At 48.7% G+C, this 17,882-nt stretch overlaps 1 protein-coding gene across 1 annotated transcript in view; it reads left to right on the plus strand.

Moving 5' to 3' along the window:
- The window catches only part of LOC104368318 (tyrosine-protein phosphatase non-receptor type 11), a 56,203-nt gene that overhangs the window by 31,764 nt on the left and 6,557 nt on the right, over positions 1 to 17,882 (plus strand). The window contains exons 3-10 of the mRNA XM_042794741.1: positions 1,623 to 1,745; positions 11,539 to 11,733; positions 14,595 to 14,787; positions 14,891 to 15,010; positions 15,312 to 15,425; positions 15,871 to 15,967; positions 16,556 to 16,635; positions 17,345 to 17,500. Of these exons, the coding sequence (XP_042650675.1) occupies positions 1,623 to 1,745; positions 11,539 to 11,733; positions 14,595 to 14,787; positions 14,891 to 15,010; positions 15,312 to 15,425; positions 15,871 to 15,967; positions 16,556 to 16,635; positions 17,345 to 17,500 (1,078 nt within the window). The remainder of the gene's footprint in view (positions 1 to 1,622; positions 1,746 to 11,538; positions 11,734 to 14,594; positions 14,788 to 14,890; positions 15,011 to 15,311; positions 15,426 to 15,870; positions 15,968 to 16,555; positions 16,636 to 17,344; positions 17,501 to 17,882) is intronic.

Raw genomic sequence — 17,882 nt, forward strand, 5'->3', positions numbered from 1 at the left:
CCGTAAGGTAGCTTTGTTATCGTACGGTGTTAGTTGTGGGTCATCTTCTTCTCTTTGCTCGTGACAAATATTACAGCAGTCCCATGCAGAAATATCTACTGGAGCATGATGTAAAACTGAGCAATACTTTCAGAATTGAGTGACTCTGAGTTTGGGGTGCTCTTTGTGTGACTTGTGAGATTACTCAAAAAGAGCCTGGCATTTAGAAAGTGGATTTTCAGAGGCTTCTGAAAAATTGCGCCATAAGACTGGTGCCACACGGGAAATTATTAATCTAGCATGCAAATTTAGTACACATTAAAGCCTGGGGAAACACCAGTTCTTGCGATTCCATCAAGAAAACTTGATCAAGACTGATAGCATCAGAAATGATCTCAGTGGATGGTTTGACACTTAAAATACAAAGATTACATTAAAGTAGCACACAACTTGATGAAACATTTTTCCCCTTAGGATGAGCTGTCTCTCTTTCCCTTTTCTGCCGTGTCCTGTTACACATGTACACCAGCAGCGTGCAAAGCAGTGTTTCCTTTGCTGCTGCTTCCCTGGCTATGCACTGGTCCTGTGCAGAGAACTTTTGCTTTTGACACAGCAGTTGTGCCGTTGGGGTAATTTTCCTCTGTGCTCTTGGGGAAGGTGGCTGTGGCACCACAGCTTGAGGTATGACTAGTTTAAAAAGCAGCTGGTTTGCCTTAAGTTGAAGAGTCAAAGCTGCCATAGGTGAGGCTGGAGCAGACTTGTTATCTTCTGTGGACTGGGCAAAGGGGGAGCTCCTGGAACATGCGCTTGGCGCTGTGTTTGCACCAGTGCTTAAGAAATCCTCTTGTAGCCTAAGGGCTTATTGCTGCCGCAGTGTATTGCAGACCAGAGTGTGCCTTTCCTTCTCAGACAGAGTCTCAAAGGAAAGCCTTTCTTCTTTCCAGCTCTGAGCATCTCCTCTTTGTAACAAACTTTAAACTGGGGAGACCGAAGGCCTGGGGCTTGTGTTCTTGCTGGGGAGAACAAGAGGTTTAGTGCCCTTGATATTGGAGCTTTTTCTGCTTGTTTGGGGTTTTTTTTGTTGTTTGTTCTTTTTTTTTTTTTTTTTTTTTTCTGTCATGAGGTATGCCAGGAAACCCTTAAAGAAATGCCTTAAGTGCCCTCAGGGATGCGGGTCTTGTCTTGGACCCAGTTCATTTGCCAGCAGCATCACAGCTCACTGAGCCTGGGAGGTGCTGGGTGGGAAGCAGCTGACCAGGATCAGACCTGGGGCCAGAAAAGTCAAAATTATTTTCTCAGCCAGTGGTTTCCTCCAGAGAGGGAATCTCCTGTCTGTGCTGAAGAAAGCATGTAGGGCTCTTGCTTTTTCTGGATCTGAGGGAGAGGAGGACAAAGTCGTTTGGGAAAGAGACCTCTTTTGACGTATTCCTGAGAAGACTTTCTCCACTGTAACATCTGAATGGAGGGGTTTTTAAGTGGAAGCTGTTCCTGTGACGTGGTGGGGAGGCAGGCGGGTGAGCTGGGGACGGGACTGGGGCTCTGTGCCTGCCTCGCAGGTAGGACCATAGCATCTGCCCCGTGGGCAGCAGCGAAAGCAGGCTTGGGCTAATTACCATTTCACATGTCACGTTTGCACTTTGCAGGTGGTTTCATCCCAACATCAACGGAATTGATGCAGAGAAGCTGCTCCTGACCAGGGGTGTCCATGGCAGCTTTCTGGCTCGACCCAGTAAGAGCAACCCAGGAGATTTCACTCTCTCTGTCAGGTAAGCAGACAGCAGATGAGGAGTGGAGGAAGAGGCTGTCTCCAACTCTCCAGCACACCCTGTGCAAGGGGAGAGGTGCTGCACAGAGCTGCCCTCTCTGTGGTGCCACTTGAAGTAAAAAGGACTCTCCCCATCGTGGCAGAGGCTGTGCTAAAAGCCACATGCTGCTGGTTTGCTCGTCCCTGTGGGTTGCACATGCCCCTGTCCTGCCGGGGTTGGCTCTGTGCTGGTGGCATCTGTTTCCAGAGCCATCGTTGCCAGAGGAGGGAAGATAACAAGCCCACTTATTTTCAGGGTGTGTGTGGGAGAGTATGTTCAATCCCAGCAGGAATGAATCGTCTCACTCTGATTTCAAATGAACTTAGTGTTGCTGCCTTTGAGAGAGACTTGTTTTCTGTGTCTGTAAGGGATTCCCAGGAGCACCTCCATAAGAGAGTGAGCCTCACAGTGGCTGTGTTCCCAGGCAGTACCATGTCCCATCACCTTTAAAGCGCTCTTATGTTCTTTGGGACCAAGGCAATTGCAGAAAGGAATGCTGCAGTTTTGCCGATGGCCTTTGTGAATGTAGTCCCTTACGATGTGTTGGAGCAGATGCACTGGGTTGAACTCTCCGAAGGTGAGCTGCAGGGAAGAGGCAAAGAGTTACATTGAGCCAGTGAGTCCTGAGATAAAAGGAGCAGGTTGTGGGTTCAAGGCATGAACCTCCCATGAGCACCATCCTGCAGGAAAACAGCTCAGCAGAGGTTTCTCCAGGCACTTACAACACAGACTTCTGCTTTTCTGTGGTGGCTTCTGTTTAATTTAAACAACCTTCATTTTGTTTAGGAAACTCCGGCGAGTTTATAAATCCTTTGACCAACACTGTGTTTAGAGAAACGTTGTACAAATGGCAGAATGGACAGAGTGTTCCTATTTGGCAGGGCACTGACATCTAACAGGACCTGAGCAACACCAGCACAGTTTGAGCCTCAGTCCCTGCCCATGCACCTCTCCCCCTGCCACAGCTGGGTGCTGTGGGAGCAGGTCGGAGCAGCATGGCAATGTCAACTGGCTCTGGTGAGACTTCACCCTCTCCTTGTTGCCTTAACCGCTCTGGTGAAACCCTTCTCAGCCTTATTTCAACCCCCCTTGCAATTATCACCAGCCTTGAACTTGCCCTCCCCTCTGCCAAGTGCTGTTATTCCTTAGCTTGGCAAGAGGGAGGGTTTGCAGCTCCCTTAGTTTTTAAATGCTTCCTTTTGTGTTGGGAAACGCATCCCAACAGCCAGACCCTTTGCCTCTCTGACCGACCACAGCTCCTCACGCTATAGAGCAGCACAGCAGAAGGGAAGAAGTCCAGCTTTTCCTGTGCATTGGCTGAGTGGGGAGTGTTTGGATCTGACTTCACTAGCTCCCCAGTAATCTTGCAATTAGAAGTGGCTGTGAGTTAATGAGAGAGGCAGGAAGTGCTTCTAATTAAAATGGAAAATAAACTCAGTCACAGCAAGCTGCCTTGAGCGAGCTATGACAGCAAGGGAATACCTGTAGAGCGAGGGGGTTGTCGTCATGTGAGCTTAGTGTCTCTTTTTGTATAATTTTGTGAATCAGAGTGTTGCCTGATCATAAAGCGAAGAACAGACAGCACCTGCTTAGCCAGGCAGCGTGCAAGCAGACGCAGGTTATGGCTGTGCAACAGTGTTCCTGATGTGGAACGATACCCAGCCAGCAGCGTAATTACCCGGCAATAGCAGTGTGAATTGTTTTGCCGGGAGAGCCCGTTCCCGCACCTGCATTACTGCGCTCGTGCCTCATGCTGGGGAGTCAGTCCCCCAGCCTGCACGGTTTTCTTCCCTTAGCTCTGTCCCTGTGCCTCAGCCAAAAGCCACGTGTGTTTCTGCTGTTGTGGTTTGCTGTCTTCCACCAGTACCAGTCCACTGCCTCCCCTCTCCCAGCTATGGCACGTGTTGAGACCAAATGGGTAAAAACTCGGCCTCCTGTGCAACAGCCACAGCTGCCTGTGGAGTCCCAGAGCAGTTTTATTTATTGCTATTACTTCTTTACTCCTTTCTGCTTTCTCTGTGGCAGAAAGCAGAGAAGAGGGAGGAGGAGAGTGTCAGATTATCAGAGGGGGTTCAGACTACTTCCTATGGCAGGGAGACCTTTGTGTTGCAGTAAATGTTTAATAACAGTATTGTTTTGGCCATAAGATCGAGCCAATTAATACTCTGAATGCATTAAAGGTGCCCTGCAGTGATGTAAGTTAAGAGCAGAGCCATACAGCATGCCTTAATATCATAGTATTGAACAGTACCAGCACAACCCACTGACATTGTAACTCAGTGGAAAGTCTGACCAGCTCTCTCAGTTCTGAGTAAACTAAAGCTATGACACGTACCATGTTTCCAGGAAAGCACATTAAACGTGACACACAAGCTTAGAGGCAATGTGTAAAGCTTTAAGGCATCATAAATTGAAGACAAGGGAAGAATTCTTTCCTTGACTACTTTTACCTGCAAGTCCTTTCTCCTTCCTGCCTCATCCCATCTCTATTCCATAACTTGAGGCAAATGTTGTCCTGTAGTGTCAGATATGGAAAATTTGCTTGGATGTGGTCAGTGGTTAGGTAGACCAGTTTTGCTTATACTTCATCCGAGCAATACGCTCTTTTCCCACTGATGATGGCTCCAAAACATATTCTTGGGAAATAGAGCTGCAACACCTAATACAGTATAGAATGAGTAGCTTTATGTGCTGTGAAAGCTGAAAACTTGGGCAGATGTTTTCCCTCTCTCTTTTTTTCCTTTCCCTGTTACATTACGCACACACAGACGGAACAATGCGTTATTATTCTCACCTAGAATTGTATCCTGGCAGAGATTTCTTTTTATTATTTTTTTTCTCTCTCTCTTAACTGGACAGGTCTGTATATTTTTTTCCTTTCTGAGAAATAAAAGATTTTCAGATTTTTAAAGGAAACAATACAGATATCTTTGAAAAGGTACTTAAAATAGAGGTGTCATTAGGAGAAAGTACCTTTAGAAAAACAATCAAAACCTCTTCCTCCTTCTTTCAACTCCCCTTCAGCTTCTTCAAGGGTTTTTGCAAGCCAGTGAGGGGAAATGCAGCTCCGTTTAATTACAGAGAGGATGTGGGCTGAAAAGAAAGCAGGCGATGGAGTTTTGGCTGACCGGACCACACACCAAGTGACCATGTGCTGGTGTGTATCCAGATATTTGTCCCTGAAGAGAGGCTAGGAAATAATATTGCAGAAGTTATGAGAAGGTTTCCATGAAACTCTGTGGCTGCTTTCCCTTTCTTTCTTTCTTTACCTCTGTGCAGTCTTTCAGCCTTTACCATTACAGCAACAAGTCTTCACAGGGCTTTGTTTTTTCAGTTCTTAAGAGAAAGAAGCAGGCCATGTGGAGAGGACATGATATGGTTAATGAATGGATTATATTTTTCCTGGTCTTAAAATAATAGAAAAAACTTTAAAAAAAAAAAAAATCCTCAGCTCTGACTGCTCCAAATGGCTGGCACCTTCATCAGCCAAACCTGGCTCCTTTCATTGGCCCTTCCTCTTCTGAAACATCATCATCCTTCTTGGGATGTGTCTGCAGAGAAGTTCAAGAGCTTGTCCCAGTCAGAGGATGAGACACTCCTGCCATGGTCAGGCGCCAAGAGGGCTCTGTTTCTGAGAAGTCTTTGGTGAGCTGGTGGTACGTCAGTACTAGATACTGAACTTGGATTTATTGGCTCATCTTATTCTTTGGGCACTTCAGCAAATATGTGGAGCGCATTGGCAGGGAGGAAAGTAGTCTGGCAACTTCAGCTGAAGCGTAATGATGACGGAGAGTCATTTTGAGTAAGGCTGTAGTAATATCCGCAGTGTCTATACGTGAGCTGTCTTTGTTTTGTCCCATGGAGTTGCTGCAGCACAGCTCTCTGCAGATATTTCAGTGTTGCCTCAACCCAGACAATAAGACAGCTCTGTACTGGTGGGTCGCTTAACGGGGATGATACTCCTCGTTGCAAGGATTGGCTCCTGCAGGAGATGAGTGCTAGTGTTTGCCAAAGGCAATGACAGGACTCCAACACTTGTTTCTTTCTTTAGAGTGGCTTACAAACCTTGTGCCAAATGGGACTGTTGGGAGGAATGCCTCAGTTCCCGAGCCTGGAAGGGGCTGTAAACTGGAGCTGGGCTTGCAGGAAGAGCTGTGGGAGCTGTTCTGGATGCTGGGAGCAGAGCCTGCTAGTTAGGGGACTTTTGGAGGGTGCAAGTAGAGTATATTTGCGTGTTGCAGTTCTGATGAGTGGTTATTACAAAAGCTTCCTTGCCTATGTCACATCTCATTTCCTAGAGATCCCTGGCACTGGGATTGCTTTTGATATTGAGTCTCCCAAATTGTAATTGGGCTTCTTAGCAAAATAGACCTCCTTTTGAAAGTGAGGGGGAGAAATATGGGAGGCCACCCAGAAAGTGCCCCATATTTCCAGCCTTCAGTGCTTGCCTGGATCTGTCAGAGCATGTTTTCAGGGGACCAAGTATTTAGAACCACTTCTGAAGAAAGTGAACAGCTTCTTACAGATTTGGCCAGGTCTGGATAAATAGCTTGAACAAAAGGAAAAGACATGTTGAAAGTTTGCCTAAGTGATGCCTGGCCTGTGGCCACAACAGTAATGCAAATGCCAAGACAGTTAAGAACCATCTGTCAGAGACCCTGTTAATTTGGTAATTGGGTCACGTTTTATGGGAACAGATCTTATCCTCCTTCATGGGATAGAGTACAAAGTGCTTCTGGGTAACCAACTTGTTAGAGCTACAGTCTCCCAGAGTGGTTTCCCTATTAACACTTCGATTGAGCATTCCTGTATGTAACTGATTTGTTGGGTTTTTTTGTTTTGTTTTGTTTTTTTCTCCCCCAAAAGGCACGTTCATTCTGGGTACAAGTTAAGACATGCAATCAAGGAGGATTTTATGTCCTATAGAATATATTAGTCTGTGAAAAGGAGTAAATCAGTACTACAGGTGTGTTACAGTGGTTGAGTTGCTGCCTGCAGACAATGCAGTTGTAGCACAGGAGGAGAGTTGGATCTGGAGAAGAATGGAAGATAGCTTGAAAGAGGCTCTTTTCTAAAACATTTTTCCTTGTGTCTCATCATAATAGCACCTACCAGCCCTATTAATGTCCTGTAATCCAGGCCTATCTCTTGCAAATGTTCAGTGAGGGGTAGGCCTAGTTCTGCTTCTTCCAAGGTAGGCTAGCCAACTAAGGGAAGCATGATCTTCATGTCACAGCTAGGAAACAAATGATGGGCCCAGAGTCACCTTGAGAGCCTCTGAGAAGATACTGAACATCAGATCATCAATTCTTGCCCAAGTGCTCTTATCACAAGACCCTTCTTCCCTTAAGAAAGCATGTTCTCCTCTGACAACAATGTCTTACTTTTGTCCTGGAGTGGCTTGAATTTATTTGGAAGTAGATCATTCAGTTAGAGGCATAATACTAGTGGATGGATACCTTTGGCTTATTTGTGCTCCTGTTTGCTTCTTTTTGCTATTTACAAGTTTGGCAAGGCAGAGGAGTGTGGAGAGAGCCTCCTTTTGATGGCAGATGGTTGGCAAACCGTCTGTGCTTCACATCCCTTCCCAGGGCAAAAGGCTGGTTCTCCTTGGAGCAGGAAGCACCTTCAGGAATGCAAAAAGCATAAATGCCCTGTAGGGAAACCGTGCCAATGTGTGAGTTCACCAAGTAGCTGGATGTCCTTTGTCCCTATGCACCTTCTGGAGCTCCTAACACCTTAACTGAGCAACAGGGCTCAGGCAGGCAGCTGAATTTCTTCTTCCTAGGAATTGGGTATGAAGAATTCGAAACCCGTACCTAATCTCTAGAATTCACTTGGCTGTGTCTCTGAAATCGCATGCAAATTGCAGTCGGCTCTGTTGTGTCGTATTGGTGGATAGTGAGTTTTCTCTGAGAGCCCAAGCTGTTATTTAGTTGAAAGCAAACATTCAAAAAAGTTTCTAAACCCCATGTGAGAATCTTCTTGGTTTTTCCGTAGAGAGTCTTTGGGGTTTTTTGGGTTGCTTTCTGCAGCTTGTCAAAGAGGTAATGTATGCATGCTGTGAAGTTCTAGGCTTTCTCTGTCTGACACAAGCAGAAAAAGCACATGACCGAAAAAGACTTTTGGGGATGCAACTGGTGAAGGTATTTCTGACATGTAAAGTGGTTCTTTTGCCTTCAGTGACAAAAAAAAAAAAAAGGACTGTTTGGGTTTTTTGTGAGTTGTCTTCTTATTGAGTGTGCTCTATTGTAAAGAAGAGCAGACTGCATCTACACTGGTGGTCACTGCAGTATGGACACAGCTGGAATATTTTGAATCGGTAAACCCTCCTGGATATCTAGCTAAGGAGTTGTGCTGACAGTGTGAAGAGGCTTAGCTTGGAATAGAGGCAACTCTCGCTTGTCTACCGGCTCCGAAGCTGCCAGACAAGCTGGTAACTGCTATTAAACAGTGCTGCATCCCTGTATGTTTGAGACCTGTGGGTCTGTTAGTCAGAAGTAGCCATGCCCTCCAGCACAGGGCAGCTGAGTACTTTGGGCACCTCCTTTGTGCTTTATTTCACCAGCCAGCCTGTCGAGGGCAGGGTTTAGTGGATGCTGCTACTGTGCAGTCCAGTTCTGCTGCCCAGTGTGGAGCTGCAGAGGTGACGAAAGCTGTAAGAGGAGAAAATGGGAAGGAAATGGGGATTGATCAATGCCCTTTGTGTTTAGCATGACCTTGAGGGCTCATGGGATAAATGACCCTGATTATCTCTCTGCTTTTCATCCCTGAAGTGCTCAGAGGCCTTAGGGTTGGGGGGTGGGTCTATGAACTGAGCCTTTGTCGGTCTGTAATGGGGTTGGGATGTGGGGACGCGGGGGATGGAGCTGTGGAAAGAAGGGAGCTTTTGAGCCTCAGGCCAAGTGGCAAAAACACAGTTTCATCTGCTGCCTTCTGTGCTGCACAAAGGCTCTTCACGTCCAGCTGCTGGCGCGAATGGCAGAAGCGCTTCATGTGCCAGCTCCTCTTGGAGGAGAGGCATTGTCATCGGAGCGCTGGCTGGGATCTGGGTTTCACAGCCAGTTTTCATTTCCATCTAGTGAGTTCTGCCCGAGATGCAAATATTGCCAAACTTTGAAGTCTCTGCCTTTAGGACAGCTGGGCTTGGCATGGCAGGCCGGGTCAGAACTATACTTACCAGATGTACCAGGAAGAGTTAACCGTGTCTTTCTGAATACCCAGGAGTGCCGCTCATTAGTTTTCCATATTACAGACAGTTGAGTTCTGTCTCCAAGACTTTGTTGTCATGGTGTAGTGTGACTGATCAGGATCCAGATGCAGATTTTCACACCTCAGGCCCAGTCTTTTGCTGGTTTTGTTCTGTTAATGTGGGATGAGGGTAATACTGTGGATGCTGTCTCTGTTCACACTCAGCTGGTTGTTGCCTCTGAATTGGCACAACCTGGAAATTGCCTCAATGCCAGACAAAAGCATCAGGGAAGGGCTGTGTGAGCACAAACTGGAATTGCTGATTCTACATTGACAAAGTCTTCTTTAGCAACTGGGATGGAGTAAATGGGAATATGGCCATCTGTCAGGGCAGTGTTTTAGGGAGACTTGCATGACATGTGGTGATTGTGGCTTGAATGTGGATAAGTGTTGCCGTCTAATCAAAAGTCATGCCTCTAATAAAGGCAGGTCTAGACGAGGGGCACACAGTGGCTGTGCTAGCAGACTGCTGTTAATGTTTCTGTGGGCTCTTCAAGGATTAGCACACAGGAACCTCATTGCCAAGTTCCAGTTTGGCCTCATCTTGTTGCTGAGGAGCTGCTGCTGCTGCGTACTCTAGCAGAGCTCGTTGGACAGTCAGCATTTAATCTGCTTGTGTACATGACAGTCTCCTCACACGCCAAAAGTCGCAGCTGTTAAAATCCCCAAGATACGTGGAAACAGCAAAATCCATGGCAGTAGTTACATAAAGGCAGCCACGCCATGGACAGCATGAGTGCATCCCAGGGGTGGTAGTGACCATCCTGTCACCGTGAGAGGCTGTTGTATGTCTCACAGAGCCCTGCATGCCCTTCACTGGTCATCCCGCAGTCCTGCAGTTACACAGCCCGCCGGGCTCATGGAATTTGATGTCCTCTGCTGTCAGGCCATTTGCGAGAGCGAGTTAGTGCAAACTCAGCAGAGTCCTCCCAGGCAGACTTTCACGAGACCTTGCAGCGTGTAGGTCAATGTAGTATTCAAGAGAAGTGTCCAGGGAGGAGGTAGGAGGTAATTTCTCACCTTACCTGAGGTGTCCATCTTGCACGTGCGAGGCAGGGTGGAAAAGCAAGAGTCCTCCTCTCTGCTGGAGGAGAACTCGGCCACCTTGGTGCCACACCAAGCGCTTGTCTAGACTAGAGGAATCTGCACAAAGGTATCCAAATAAAATGACACCACTGTAAGCCCTGTGCAGACTTAGCATGATGCCGGGAACCTTAGGGAGTGACAAGTGCAGTGAAATGAGGCTAGCACACACCCTGGTGTGCACATCCAACTGACACAGCCGGGCTGTGTTCCTGCAGCTGCCAATCTCATAAGGCAGATGGAGCCTTTTGCCACTGCTTGCATTTGAGGGCCAGATCTTAACCTCTCTCTGAAATCAAGAGGTAGAGTCCAGACGCTGAGGTAGACAGTACCTACAGCCCAGGAAAACTAAACAGGAGATGATTTTGTGGAGCTGGGGCTAGATATCCAATACCAGGTATCGGTCTTTCACTGCATTGCTAGGGGGGCTGTACCCTGCTGCAGAAAGAAAGCAGAAATGGGGGTGATTCCCCCCAGAGCCCCTGCCATGGTCCAGCTCTTCCTTCCATTTAACCTCATGCACAGACCACTGTAGCTTTTCTAATTCTCCACTCTGTGAGATGGCTTTTCTGTCTGACCTGGTGCGCTGCTTCTATCACCTTGAGTCTCCTGCATCTCGCTGTCACGGTTGCTTTGGCAACAAATGGAGAGCGGCTTGGAGCAGCTCAGCCCGGCAAAGAACCAGAAGTTTGCCCAGATTTACGAATCTCTCTCTGACCCAGCTCGTCCATCAAGCAATGGGCTTCCAGTCACGTCTCCCCAGCTCAGGAGGCTGCTGCTAAGTGCATTTAAAATGCAATTAACCTGCCTCTCAGGGGCTAGCGTGGCCTTCTGAGGAAGGCGATGGCTCTGCTGGGATGAAGGAGCTCTTGGAACAGGCTGATAAAGGCACCCGGCCATATTCCCTTGAGCACCGGAGAGGGGAAAGCATTAAGCCTTTCAGCACAGTTGATAAAGTTTGCAAATATCAGGCAATTTATTGGTTTGGGTGATTTTTCTTTTTCCTGTGTTGTTTTTTTTTGTTTTTTTTTTTTTTTTTTAAACTAATTAGTTGATAGCGAGTACTTCTGTGCATAGAAAACTGTTCACTGTAAACCAGAGTGAGGTCAGAGCCTCATCCAGCTGAGAGGGTAAGTTGTGTAGGAAGTGGAGGGGGTGGCAGAGGAGGAATTATTCCCCTCCGGGGTGTGAGGTTTCCTGGGAAGCAGAGCGGGCTGGGAGCTTGCGAGGTACAGAGTCAGTTCTTGGCTGAGTAACCTCGGCCAAGTAACCGTGGCCGGTGTGAGCAGCATCCGAGTGAATGGAGATCGCGTGGTGCAGCTTAGAGGTAGGTGGTGTTCAGGGGGCCCCTGGACTCTGAAGGCCAGTGCTGGGTTTCTGTTCTCTTGTGCTGACAATCTTATTTGCTTTCCTCCCTCAGAAGAAACGATGAGGTGACACACATTAAGATCCAGAACACAGGGGATTACTATGACCTCTACGGAGGGGAGAAGTTCGCCACCCTTGCAGAGCTGGTGCAGTACTACACCGAGCAGCAGGGCCTGCTGCGGGAGAAGAACAGCAACGTCATCGAGCTGAAGTACCCTCTCAACTGCCAGGACCCCACCTCGGAGAGGTAAGCCACGCTCTGGAACAGCCTTTCCCAGTAGTGGTGATGCTGTCTTCCCAGATGGCTCAGACTGGACATCTGCAGGCCTGGGCTTGGAAAGGAGCCCAAAACAGAGTGTGCTTGGGTGTGATTTAGCTTTTGTGTCCCAAAAGCTGCATATCTCTGAGATACGGTTCCCGAGCTGCAGGCATGACCACAAGCTGACAAGGGAACCTTAGCAAGGCCCAGATGCTGATACTTACTCAGGGTCAGAGTGTGCTAATAAGCTCTCTCTAGCTTTTAGGCAACTGGGAACATAGAATTGTAGAATCATAGAATAGTTTGGGTTGCAAAGGACCTCTAAAGGCCATCTAGTCCACACTAGACAAGCAGAGACATCTTCAACTAGAACAGATTGCTCAGAGCCCCATCCAACATGAGCAGTACGAGTCCATCTGCAGAGGGTCCTGCGAGTGCATCTTAGGAAGCACGTAGCTTTGGTTTTAAAAACGCCTGCAAGTGACTTGTCTGCCTGCAGAACACCGGGTGGAAATGCCCTGTAAAAAGCCTTCCCTCATCCCATCTCATTCTGTAACCACTGTTCACCCTAGTAGCAGCACGCTGTTGTCTGGCAGGGCTGGGGATGGCTGACTCGCTCGCTGCAAGAAGCATCTTGCCTTGGGCTACTTCAGGATGTTTCCACCAACTGATTAGTGACCTTCTTTCCCCCCCTTCGTCTACAACACTCCAGTGACCCCTTTTTTCCTTTTCCTCCCCCTGAGTTTCCCCAGGGTCATATGCAGCGGCCGACATGGTGGGTTGGAAAGGGGAATGCCTAGTCAGGCGGCTGGTGGTGCCGAAGCAGGCCCCTAATTACTCTAACTTTAGTAGCTGGGATAAGGTGAAGCTGTGACTAGTCTCAGTTCCTGAAATGGAGCGGAGGCGCTCCCTTCCACGCCGTCATGTGAGCCGCCTGGGCTGAGGCGCTGGGAAGTCCCTCCGGCTCATGTGCTCCCTCGTTGCCAGGGAGGTTTCTTTGCTCCTTCTAGATCGTGGTGTAGAAACCAGCCGGGCAGCCGCTCATGTTAGCAGAAGCTCTGGAAAAGTGGAAACCCCCTTCAGCTGGGTTTCCCCTTCTTCCCCCGCCAAGGAAAGTCTGGCTTGGCAAGGGAGCTCTGTAAAGATTTCTGCTCCAGACCACACATCTGGTGGCATCAGGGAGAAGGGAGAGAAAAGGGCCCAAGTCCTCTAAATAAATTAAATTATGGTGGTGTCAGAATATAGCGGGATGTGTCAGGGTAGCAGCGTTTCTAAGACCTGGGCTTGAATAGCAGCAGTGTTGTATGCAGGCGCTGAGGTGCTTCGCCAGAGATGGGCCGTTCTGCCCTCTGCAGCGGTACGACTCGTGCAGCCCCGTGATCCTAACACCTTCTCAAGCCTGCAAGAAGGAGTCTTCCTCTTTAGAGGTCTTCCCAGTGAGGCTTGAAATGGCTGCCTTTGCAGCATGCTGAGTCGGGACTCAAAAGGCCCAGCATCACTGGCTGCTGTTCTATAAACTTTGTCCTCAGGGATGAAGTTGCTGAGACATGACGTGATGCCATTGCATCGCCCCTGGAAGGTTATTTTGAGCCTCTCTGAATTCCTGGCAGCTTGGCTGGCAGGCCAGGAGCCAGCATCTTCAAAGTGGGACCTGTGGCATCTGCCCAGCGCCGCTGCCGAGTGTTGATGGAGTGTGGGGATTGAAGGCTCCGAGGAAGGAAGGGCCTCTGCTTCACTCCAGACTGTTATTTGTATCTATGGAAGGCTGTAGCAGAGTGTTAGCCCATGAGGCATGCCTGCCACAGAGAGGTGAGACCTGCTGCTGCTTTGCTGAGCTGCTGTGCAGCAAAGGTGAGCTGCCTAACTTGAGCTGCAGAGAGCATGGCCAGGAATGGGCACTTTGTTTTGTGCTTAACCCCAAGGCATTGTGGCAGGGCTGCTACAGGCTTCTGACCAAGCTGGTTCAAAGATAGCCTGCATTTCACTGGGACTGCAGTGTAAGTATGTCAAGAGAGAGGATTATGATAGATTAGATAGAGGAATGGGGCACGTGCAGGCGAGATGCACACAGACGGAGAGGTGGAGCAACTCGTGCCCATGCAGCGAGGCTTGGGAAGAGCTGAGCACAAACCTCTGCACGTTGTAATCACTGTTGGCCAGACATGGCTGGGTTGGAGGGGGAGAAGCCTCCCGGGCACGGTGGGGAACCCCGTTTCGCCACTCCAGGTGAGTGTGCGGCGTGCTTCTGCTCTCCCTCAGCCAGACCTGAGCTGACATTCGTGACCTGGGAGGGGGGAGCAGCAGTAAATACAGTGAGGAGGACCTTTCTGAGCATCCTTCCCAAGCTGTATCAAAGCATCTCATTCCTGGTTGGTGTTGCCCATGCTCATATTGTCTGACTGCAGCCTGCTGACTCCAACCGTTCTCCTTCTTCCATATTAAAAAATAAAGGAAATAGCGGCCACTTTCAAGTAAGAACTGCCAGAATCGTGTTTCTTATAGCTTTGCCAGAGCCCTATCCCTAGATGACAGTTCTTGTCATATACCACGTGGCAGTTTAATATACTGATGACATTTCACATTTGGCTGGAGGATCGAGCAAAGTCCTGATGCTTCCAGCCTCAGGCTAAGGTATTGATGTGACACTGCAAAGTGTTGGAGGGAAGTCACTGGAGACTGTTTCTAAAATAACTCAAGCCAGTGTCATGCCAGTGGGTCGAGCAGTCAGCTTGGGAGCCTAAAAATGGGTTTCCCATGAACACCGTCCCCAGCAGCGAGTGTAGCTCTTGTCTAAAGGCAATGCTCTCTATGTTTCGGAGCTGACCCTGTTCTCCATTGCTGCTCCCTAGGTGGTACCATGGGCACCTCACTGGCAAGGAGGCAGAGAAGCTGCTGACGGAGAAGGGGAAGCCAGGTAGCTTCCTGGTGCGAGAGAGCCAGAGCAAACCAGGGGACTTTGTGTTGTCGGTGCTGACGAACGAGGATAAGATGGAGACTGGGGACCGTAAACCACACGTGACCCACGTGATGATCCACTACCAGGTGGGAAACGTGCTGTCCCCGCTCACCCTGCGATAGGTGCTGGGTGGGTGACCCAGCTGGGAGCATTCGAGTCTCACCGTGGTTTTGTCCTTCTCTCCCACAGCCAGACGGGAAGTATGACGTGGGGGGAGGCGAGAGGTTTGACACGCTCACAGACCTGGTGGAGCATTATAAGAAAAACCCCATGGTGGAGAAGTCTGGAGCTGTGGTTCATCTGAAGCAGGTGGTAGCTGCTCTTGCACAAATTTGTTGGTTCCAGGCTTGCCCAAACCCCCAGGGGAATGCACAGATCTGCCCCTGCTCTTTGGAAACTCCCTGACCCCAGAATATCCCACTGATTATTTGCTATGCTTGTCCAGGCTCCCACTTGCCAGAGAGGTCCCTGGCCCCACACCCAAGGCCTCAGGCATGGACCTAACTCCTACCAATAACCACAGGGATTCAGGAATTGTTATTTTCAAGGGAAAAGTTATCTGTCTTTCTGTTACTGAAAGTGATTTCTATTCTGTCTTCCTCTCTTTCAGCCATTCAATGCCACGCGCATCAATGCAGCTAACATTGAAAACAGAGTGAAGGAGCTGAACAAAATGGCAGATCACAGTGAGAAGGCCAAGCAAGGGTTCTGGGAAGAGTTCGAGGTACAGGATGCTGCTGTGCTCTGTCACACTTGTGCCTGTGGGTGAAGAATATCATATTTGCATGGGAGTGTCATGATTTTCCAGCACTGAGCACCTCTTCTCAACACTGTTTCACCTTTCCTTGTTTTCCACGTTCAACTGAGTTACTTCCTGGTTGTTTTTGTTTTTTTTTTTTTTTTTTCACTGCTTTTTCTCATGTCTGCGGCAGTTTCTCCTTCCTCATCCTAGAATTGTGTGCCTTTTGTTCCCTGCAGGGATTTGTGCCTTCTCACCACATTAGCTCTCTCATCAAGCTGCTTTTTGGCTCCCTTTCCCTTCCTGCCAGCACTCCCTCTGCTCTTCTCAGCATTAGGAAGCCAAGCAGCTAGTCGAAAGAGCCCTTCCTTTGCCTCTTATTCCCTTTGTCTGCCCAGAACAGTTTGTTCTTTTGTACTCTGCTCCACAGATGCTGCAGCAGCAAGAGTGCAAGCTCCTTTACCCCAGGAAGGAGGGACAGCGACCGGAGAACAAGGCTAAGAATCGCTACAAGAACATCCTTCCCTGTAAGGAGACACTGAATACTGCTTTGGGTTTTTTCACCAGAATTTCTGCAGCCTTCTCTGGGGCTAGTTAACCCTGCAGATTTTTCTGATCATAGCTGAGTTGGAAAGAGGTGTACACTGTCCTAGTGGAGTGGTCCAGTTAGTTTGTGGCGTTCTCCATCCCCTTTCTAACCTGGTCCTTTGCTTTTGCTTGGGAAACCGATAAATTGCTCTCCTCTTTGTGCCGTGAGTCCAAATACGCTTCAGAGCTCAGCTGTAGTTCAAAAGTCGTATGGAGCCAGAGCTAGAGCCTCCAAATGAAATACTGGAGAAGTTGAGCTCAGGTTAGTCTGCAACCCTGCGTATCAGTAATGTCCATCCAGGTTACTAGATTGGCAACGTAGCTGTGAGCCAGGCAGTGTGGAGTACTGCTAAGTGTCATGAGAGCATTTTACGCCCTCTTTTTGCAAGAGTTACCTGTGTGACTGCATAGTAAGAGCCTTGTGAGAGCCCTTGCTGGGAGCCACTGTGGCTGCCCTGCTGCAAAGCCCATCCTGCTCCCGTGTGTGCGACTCGCTCCTGTGTTCATTCTGGACTCTTCTCCTTCAGTTGATACCACGCGGGTGGCGCTCCGAGACGTAGATGAGAGCGTGCCTGGGTCGGACTACATCAATGCCAACTATATCAAGGTACTTCAGAAAGGGGAGACACCATGTGAGGGCTCTTTTCAGCCCAGTGCCGTGGTTTTGGTGGATAAGTGCGGTAATTGTGTAAGTCTTGAGGGAACGGCCTGTCAGGACCAAAATCTTTCATTGGGTCCAGGCTAAACAATGGATTTCTGTACTGTATCCCGAGGGATACAGATGATTCCCCATCATTCTACCATGTCCTATGTGCCCCTATCTAAGCGTTTATCTCAATCCCCTCCTTTCCTTACCTGTTCAGGAGGTCCTAGGGGACTGACCCAGACTCTGACATTGAACGTTATCTCTGAGGTCAAATTATAATTGTTATCTGTAAGCTGAGAGCTGCTTGAAACTGTATTTCCAGCAGTCCTGCTCTTGCACTTAAGCACCAGCCTTTGGGGAACCTTCGAGGTGGCTTCATTCCAGCCACATCCACCTGCAACTTCTGCAGCTGCCTGCTGGCAAGAGTCTGTTGTTCAGTAACGTGCGTTACAGCAGCATAAAGGTCCCTGGAGAGAGGCAGACTGTTTTGCTGGTGATGAGAGCAGTCCATGTCTGCAGGTCTGAGGAATAGAGGAAAATCAGCTAGCTCAGAAATCCTGCATGCATGGAACGTCTGCTGACTTTGCTGCTAAAGATGCACTAAAGCAATTCTTAGTTCCTCACTTCAGCGTCACTGGTGGGGTTTTTCCCCCTCTCCTTTGCTTCTCAGAGCATCCCTGAAGATGGAAGGAACTCGGAGCACTGCAAGATCTATATAGCCACCCAGGGCTGCCTGCAGACGACGGTGAATGACTTCTGGGCCATGGTGTATCAAGAGAACAGTCACGTCATTGTCATGACAACCAAGGAGGTGGAACGGGGCAGGGTGAGCACTTCTAGGGTGCTGTCCCCAAGCCTGAAAGTTACCTGCTGCCAGTACTAATAGTGTTTGGTTAAATTGCCTCTGGCTAGCTTGCATTTCACTCCTCCTCCGTCTTGTAAATTGCTTTAGCATTTCTTCATGGAAGAAAAGTACCACTTTGCTCTGCACAGCCAATCTCCCTGGTCCCATAAATATTAAGGGGGTGTCCCTCATATGACTTGCTTCAAGGCTCTGGGGAATTGGAAGTGGCAGAGAAAAAGCAGGGAAAGCATCCTGCTTGTTACAGCAACCTGGAAAGCGGTGAGGCGGGGTGTTGCAAATTGCAAACTGTGTGAGGGAGAAAAGTGATTATACAGCCTATTGGTGTACTACCTGTATGCATTTC

Source organism: Tyto alba, unplaced genomic scaffold, assembly GCF_018691265.1.
Source record: "Tyto alba isolate M040663 unplaced genomic scaffold, T.alba_DEE_v4.0 Super-Scaffold_20000042, whole genome shotgun sequence".
NCBI lineage: Eukaryota > Metazoa > Chordata > Aves > Strigiformes > Tytonidae > Tyto > Tyto alba.